At 29.8% G+C, this 8,460-nt stretch overlaps 1 protein-coding gene across 1 annotated transcript; it reads right to left on the reverse strand.

Moving 5' to 3' along the window:
- Positions 1–3,733: 3,733 nt before the first annotated feature.
- On the reverse strand, positions 3,734–7,361 carry LOC124943702. Its single transcript, XM_047484178.1, has 7 exons — positions 7,188–7,361; positions 6,803–6,961; positions 6,658–6,711; positions 6,149–6,295; positions 5,136–5,187; positions 3,924–4,007; positions 3,734–3,843 (listed from the first exon to the last, which is right to left on the reverse strand). Exons 1-7 carry the CDS (start codon positions 7,359–7,361, stop codon positions 3,734–3,736), a joined length of 780 nt encoding a protein of 259 aa, XP_047340134.1.
- Positions 7,362–8,460: the final 1,099 nt, after the last annotated feature.

Below are 8,460 nucleotides of genomic sequence, written 5' to 3' on the forward strand. Positions count from 1 at the left end.
TTTTTTGCTCCATTGTCAAGGTACCACACATCATTATGATTACATTCATCGCCACTTGAGAGGAGTTTCTCCATGACTTTCTATTCATTGAGAAAAACCACCTATAGTTCCTCCTTGAACGGTTCTTGCATGAACTCTTCATGGCTTGTCTTCTCATCTTCGGAAAAGCATTTCTCACTCTTTCAGCAAACATTAATAATGACTCTTCGTCATAGAAGCTAGTGAGGTTTTTATCATCGTCTTTGGGCAAAGTATTTGTCACTACCTCAACAAACATTAATGATGTTCCTCGACATAGAATATAGTGAGGTTTTCCTCATCGACAGACCTTTTGTTAAGGCACTAAGACGCGTAGTGCCCGTACTTTTGACAAGCGTAACACTTCACTATGCTATTGTCTTTGCGGTCCTTAGTGTCTTCTTGTCGAGTTGAACTTTCTGCACAACCTTGCCCTTGACCTTTCCCTTTGCCACGAACTCGATTATCTTCACCGTTGTCGTTGCGACTCGACGATCTAGAAAAAATTGGCTTCTCCATTTTTCTTTATTCGTGACATCCATTCATCATGCATGAGCAATATGTGCTCCTCCTCTTGGTTATCATAGCCGCGAAGTCTCAACTCGTGGACTTTGAGATGATCGACGATCTCCTCAACGGTTATATTCTCGAGGTCACCAAATTTCTCGATCACTGTAATGATCTGTACGTATGTTTATGGTAAGGCTCTAAGGAACTTCTTGACTATGGAGATCTCTTACACATTCTCTCCCAACGAGTGAATATCAGTCACAATGGATATTAATTTCCTAGCGAAATCATCCATCGATTTCCCATTCTTCATGTGAATCGCCTCGAATTGTATCTTTTAAGGTTTACACTTTTTCCTCCTTGACTCTCTCCACTCCAACATGCATTGTCTTTAGCGTCTCCCATGCTAGCTTGGTGGAATCCTTCTCGGCCCCCATGAGAAGGACGTCCTAAAGAAGTGCTTGATAGATGGTGGTGAAAGCCATTCTATCCTTCCGTTCGTTGACCTCATCGAGCATAACGGTTTCCCACACTCCTTGTTCTTGTAAGTTTACCTGCATCATTGACGCTCACACCGAGTAGTTACTATTCGTGAGCAACGGACATGAGAGCGTCACATTCCCTTCTCTTCCAATCTTCATTGTCGTCGCATCTTTGGTTGATCTTGTTGACGACATGTTTTTTAACCTAGCTCTGATATCAAATGTTGGCTTTTGACTATTAGATATTCTAAGAACAATTATGAAGGAATAAAACTCATAAAAATAGATATTTGTTAAAGAGGAAAAATCTAAAGAGTCTTAAGAGTTGTGTATAATTTTTACAAACAACCTTATAAAGGAGTAATTATCCTAAAACCCTAAATTACTTATACATACAGCCTCAAGCCCACTAATAATTAAATAACCCTAATTACATAAAAGACAATTAAAACCAACAACTCTCAATTTACTGACAATCAATGCTTAAACTCACAAAAGCTTCAAATGACTAAAATTTTGATATTCGAGCCCAATATGACAAAATTAAAAATTTGAGCCTCATTTAATGAAAACTATTCAAGTTTGAGCCTCAAATAGCAATTGAACCACATATATATTTAATAAGGTTTGAACATATCTATAAGATAATTTTTTATTTAGTTAAATTCAGCTCTCCGTATAATTCTTATGTAGATCTATCTCTAGTTGGACACTCTAATATATATATATATATAAACTCTAGGAAGAGAGAGAAAACTCTAGAGATTTCATAAATCAAAGGAAGTGCGGTTAGCACAGGCAGCACGATAGAATAGGTGACACGATATTGTTTTGTGTCGTAAATCATCAAATCAGGGCCGAAATCACAATTGATCAAACGAAACGCGATCAGCATAGGTGGTACGACACGATCGACACTGACGACACGATAGGCATAGGCGACACAACACGATCGCCACGGGCAACACGATATTGTCTTGTACCGTAAGTCAGTCATTAATTGTCGATAGTCTAGAGTTTCTTGTGCAATTGTAAGCACTGCTAAAATTTTCCCTCGATTGTTATTTATCTGTGATCAAATCTTAAAGTTTCAATTACTCTGTTCTATCACTCTGTTTCTGCCATCATGGGGAAGTGGGAAAATAAAAGTAATAATTCAAAAGAAGTCAAAGAGTTTCTATTGGAAAGAATTAAGGAAACATCACTCAAAGAAATTGAAAGAATTGCTAAAAAAAGTCAGCAAAGAACATCAAAATAACAACACAAGTAAGCAATTTGTTCTAACTGCTACTGGGAAATTCTTGTAGATAAGAATACAGGAAAACAGGGGATAATGAAAGAGCTTAAAATATATGCTATAATGAAATAGCTAATCTGTTTGGGCTCAAGAATCAGATTATAAAGCTCCTTATGCATGACAAAATGAGACAAATTGTCATTAATAAGGAGAAAGCACAACCATATTAAATTTTAACTCAACATTTACTATCTTGAAGACTAGAATCTTCTGAAAAAATAAGAATATGAAAAAAATATTCAATGGTCAGTTGCTAATGAATACTCCCAAATCTAAGTCATATATTATCAGGAACAACTCGACATGAAAAACTAATAAAGTCTGAAAAACAATAATATAAAAAGGCAGAAGATCATGCCTATAAAAGGAAAATCTACTTGGGCAATACACAAACAAAAATGGAGGTACTGAATTCTCTATTTAAATTTAAATTGCCTACTGAAGTAGAGGAAAAAATGTATGAATGAATGGAAAATGTAGTTGTGGGAAACTACATAGGAAAAAATAGAGTATCCTCCCCAATTACTAAAATGCATTATTGAAACAATGGGAAGAAAAATGGTTGGAGAAGATTTCAGCAAATGTCCATGATCTATATTTTCTTAAATTCAAAACGGGATCTAATTTGGAGGAAATTCTAGGAAATGGGCATACATATATAAGATCAAACTGTATAAAGTTGGAAAAATGGTCCAAAGACTTGAACCTATTAAGTAAGCCAAAAGAAACTGTACAAATATGGTTCAAGTTCTAGAATATACCTGCACCACTACAACAAAAAATACTTTCGGCAACGCTTAAAAAGATTTCTGCCAACCCTTAAAAGCGTCGTCAAAAATATTACCGACGCTTATTCTTGTGTCGCCGAAAGCAGGGTGGGCGCAAGTTTTTACCACGCTTATTTAAGCGTCGGTACAAGCGTTGCCGAAAGACATAAGTTTTAACAACGCTTTTTAAGCGTTGCTAACATTAATTTCAAACGTCGCCAAAAGTCTATTTTATTTTTAAACTATTTTTTTATAATTTTATTTATTTATTTTTATTTCTCCTTTTCTTTTAATATTATTTTAATTCTTTTTTTTATAAATTAAATACAAACACGAACCTTCAAATATAATAAAAAAAGACATAAGTAAATAAATAAATTTAAGAACATTAGTTAATTAACTCACTAATGTTCTATTTATTTAAATAAAATATATTAAATTTCAATTAATCATCTCCCATAAGATATGATTCTCTTAAAACTTTACTACTATTTATCCTTTCACAATTTGAATAAGCTATTCCTATAACTTGGGCAATTTTACACTTGAACACACATACATGAAAATCTCTTGACTAGAATAATTTTACACATAATAATGGTGTAGAGTTATGTTCTAAGAGTTTAATTTACCAATTCTTCCTGAATATTCACAGGCTCTTATTCACCTTTAAGCCTTTTCTTTTTCCAGTGTGTGCAACATAATCTAACACCAATTGCCAAAAAGATCAATACTACTTGCTCCAATACCAAAATTTCTTCCTCAAATGCTGCATTTTTTTAGCATCATACAAAGAAGGTTTTTAGAAATAATATATTTTTTCTTATGAAATATTGACAAGGGAATTACCTGTGTAAATGTCCTCATGTTTGGGTTCATGTAAAGAATAGGATGCAAGTTTTTGATCCGATAACCAACCAATATAGGAAGAAGCTAATAGAAAATTAACCCAATTCAATGAATTAATATATTTATATCAAGGTTTGAGAATTCATTACTTGTGCTATGGCACTGAAGTGGACTACCCATCTGTGCAATTAAATTAAAAAAATTTCAAAAACTCTGAGTTGAATAACTAAAAACACATCTAAGAGTGATAATTAATCTCATTTGAGGAACTAATGAAGGCTAGAAGATCTTGTAAACTACAAGAAAATACATAAAAATGCAGTAAGTCATTTTCAGAGATTAAGGATGAGAGCTGACTTGATTATGTCATTTTGTAAGAAAAAATCTGCTTGAGATATTTCAAAATGTTCCCATTTGGAACTACTCATTATTTTGTATCTTAAAACAAAATTAGTTTTTTGTTCCAAAAATTTACCAGGATAACTTTTAGACAAGTAAAAAAAGTTAACACAATACTTGTAGGTTTCATTGCTGATATGTAATTATATTCTCCAATTCCTTGGCTAATTTTATCTTGCATCACCTCCTAAGATAAATAAACACTAAATAAATATCATAACCCGAGTAATCAAGTTACGGGCTTACCTGGATTACATAATAATGTTTCTCTGATTTATGGAAACTTTTGAGAATCCCAAGGAAAAATGAGTAAAATAACCCATCTAGTGAACCAAAATAGTTCCAACATGTAATATGATAAATTAAATATTATATCTCTAATAAAAAACACCAATAATTCAATATAATTAAAAAAATCAATAATTAATTAAAAAACATTAATTAACTTACAACTAATGATCTGTTTGTTAACAAATAATAGTCATCGTCTTACAATATTGTTTCAATCAATTTGCAAGAATATTTAATTCTCAAAAATGAAAAAGGAAAAAAAAATACAACATTGCAACATTTAATAGTATTCAAACCATTTAAAGTATATTGTTCAATTATTCCATTGTACCTGAATAAACCATACAAACTAGAAAAAAACAAGGTGATGCCACTGAAATAAAATTTTAAAGATTGAGCTGCTTTGAGTAATAAACCCTTTTAAGTTACAGAAATATACCATTCATCGTCTTCATTCAACACAAATTTAACTTTTGTATCCATCGAAAACTTGTCTAGTTGATGACCATATACATTACGTACCAGTATCAGTCAAAAACTTGTCTAGTTCATGACCATATACATTTGGTGGTACCTAATCAGAGAAAATAGTAGTGAGACAACAATAAGCAATCTAAAGTAAGAGACAATAGTAAGCAATCTACAAACAAATTTCTCAACTAAAAACTTATACAAACAAAACAATATAGGCATTAGGTAGGGAGAAACATATGTAGGGATTGGGACAAGAGATATACACTAACATGATTTTATAAACGGAAAGATAGAGATATTGAGAACTATAGAAGGGAAACAATTAGTTTTTTCCCAATTTGTGATCGATGTGAAATGTGTAGTGAGATAACATGTCCATGGTCATTAATCAACATTGTAGTTGGTATAAAAAAAGTAACAAGAAATGAACGTTAAGCATAACTGTAACCACCACTTGTTGGTATTTTTTTATACTAGTAAGTTGAAGACACCTCTATTTTCAAAAATGCTACAAATGCTCTATTGTCAACGAGAATTATTTTTGAGGCATGGCACTCGGAAATTTAAATAACAATAAGATAACAAACTAATTATTCAACAAACATTTATCAGTTCAATATTTTTTTATTTAATAGCACATATGGCAATAACTATAAATTAAGGCTCCCATTTGAGACATTTTGACTTCTTTTTTCAAATAAATAAAATATAAGTTTTTTTTATTATAACTTAATAAATTAATTATTAAAAGTGTATACGTTTGAATGGTTTCAAAATACTAGTTAGGCCTTGTTCTGATTGAGGTTTTGAAAAAAATTAGATAGGAAAAAAAAGTAATGATTGATGATAATTTTGAGAAGATAATAATTATTTTTTTATAAAAAAGACTTAAAGGGTATTGATATATATGAATAAAATAAAAAATAATAATTTAAAATAGAGGGTATTTTAGTATTTTGGTTAATGAAATGAGTAATATGATGGTTGAGAAATAATTTATTTGAAAATTAATTTTGGATGGATTTTTTTAAAAGTCCAAAAAGAACCCGACCTAGATTTACCTTGTAGATCATAATATTTATTCCAATCATTCGCCCGCCAACAGTGGAAATACGAGAAATGGGTTGACCAAGTTTAACGATGAAATCAGTTTGTACAAATCCAGGGCAATCAAAATCATAACAACCTGTAGTATTGTAACCATCTCTCTGTATAAACAATAAAACAATTCCATTAATTTAACCAAATATTTGGTTAAATTAATTAATCCTTATAACATACACATCCACTAAGGGCTTGTTTGGATTCAATTTTTTTAAATAACATATATTATATAAAAAGTAATGATGGGCGATAATATTGATAATATGATAAATTTTAGGTAAAAAGATTTAAAGGTATTAATATATAAGCATAAAATAAAATAAAATAAATAATTTAAAATATAAGATATTTTAATGTTTTGATTAATGAATTAAATAATATTATGAAGGAGAAAAATAGTGAAATGATGTTTGATTATGTTGAATTATTTTAAATAATCCTACCAAAAATGTTCTTTCTTACTTACTGTCCAATATATGAAGAATCTTGGTTCATCATCACCATAAATATCTGGATAAACCTTGGTAAAATCAACAACAAAAAAAATTAAAACTGGTTAATTTCTTTAATATAATTTCTAAATTCTCTTGCTGAAAATTTTGTATATTTACCATCCATCCGACTTCAATGGTATTTAAGTTTGCACCATTTCCCGAAGTAATCCATAGTTGAGTTAGACTAAATTCATTATCTTCGACTTTAGGTTTCCATATAGTAAGCGTTGCACTTCCTCCAAAGTAGCGATCATCATGACTTCTAACTAAAGCGTACTTTCGGTAAACAATAGTAACAATGATAGAGAAGATTAACATATATAATATTAATATTATTTATTTCTAAAAACGCAATTATTGTAGGTTTGTATGGTAATAATCCTTAGAACTATAACTAAATTTAAATATATATCGCCGAAATTAGAAGGATTTTTTTATATTGGTAATACTAATAGTTTGAATGCTTTATTAAGTGAAAATTGAGTTTGAGTTCTTTGATTACCTCACGTGTATTTGTAGGCCTTTCAACTAAGCTACTATTGAAATGACGACGCAAGAGCGAAGGGTGTTTGCGAGTAATAGAACTTGCACTTCTTCTAATGGGAACAGTTCCTTTTGGACATTTTCCGTCTTTATGCCAATATTGAGATATTTCTCCATTTGATGCTGACTCCATTTTTATTTTGATGGGAGAAGAGCTAGTTGAATTTGAATTATCAAACATTTTTAGAAACTTTGTTTTTATTTTTTCTAATATATATATATATATATATATATATATATATATATATATATATATATATATATATATATATATATATATATATATATATATATATATATATATATATATATATATATATATATATGTATTAGTGTATTCTTACTAGTTCCGGAGCTGGAAATAGGTTGGAAAGAAAAAAAAATCAAATATCTCATCTGAATATTTATTAGATGAAATATTGTTCTTAATATATTATTACTAAATTTAATAACGTTGGATCGTTTCAATCCAAGCTTCACTCCACGTCTAAGTGTTTTCAAATAAAGTCGATAAATTCAATCAACGAAAAAAAGAGTTAATTATACCTTTAGATCTTTATTAGTATCATCTATAGGATGATAGTTGGATGCATGTTGTTTATTCATATTAACACAATCAATCACATCATGATCACCCTACAAAATAAATGATATAAGAAAATATAATAAAAATCAAAATAAATCCATGTATACATGAATTTAGAATTGGACAAGAATTGTAATGAACCAGTATGGTTTGAATAGTGTCCTTATGCTTCAAACCCCTTGAACTCTTTGTTGTACCAGAAACATAGTATATGAATTGCCATGTTATCAAGGTTGCTAGAAATATTGAACAAACAATATTATGTTTCTTGAGAGCCATTAGAGAGTTTACATTAAGAATTAAGAAATGGTCTCTTTTTCTTAAGATGAATCATTTAGATGTTCCTTCCAATTTAAATATAGATTGATAAAACAATAACTATGCATTATAATAACTCCTTTTTTTTCTTTTGAAAAAAGTTTTTCTAATTCTTGAAATATTTTCACTTTTATGACATATTTTTATAAAATATTTTAATAGCCTAATTGCTCTTTGAAGTTCAACTTTCTGAGTCCCAGATTTTAAATTGTGATATATTTGCTCAAATTATCACCATTTTAGTAATGGAAAGCTTTCTCACAAATGAATAAACGTCCATCTTAATTTAACATAATTGTTTTTTTCTTAATTAATTTACTAAATTTGT

This window comes from Impatiens glandulifera, chromosome 6, assembly GCF_907164915.1.
Source record: "Impatiens glandulifera chromosome 6, dImpGla2.1, whole genome shotgun sequence".
Classification (NCBI taxonomy): Eukaryota; Viridiplantae; Streptophyta; class Magnoliopsida; order Ericales; family Balsaminaceae; genus Impatiens; species Impatiens glandulifera.

Excerpts from the sequence above, each read along its gene's own strand:
- LOC124943702 (XM_047484178.1), bottom strand. The coding sequence starts at position 7,361 with ATGGAGTCAGCATCAAATGGAGAAATATCTCAATATTGGCATAAAGAC. Across the intron at positions 6,962-7,187 it reads GGCCTACAAATACACGTGAG|TACGCTTTAGTTAGAAGTCA; the intron begins GTAATCAAAGAA and ends GTTTACCGAAAG. Across the intron at positions 6,296-6,657 it reads GATTCTTCATATATTGGACA|AGAGATGGTTACAATACTAC; the intron begins GTAAGTAAGAAA and ends TTGTTTATACAG.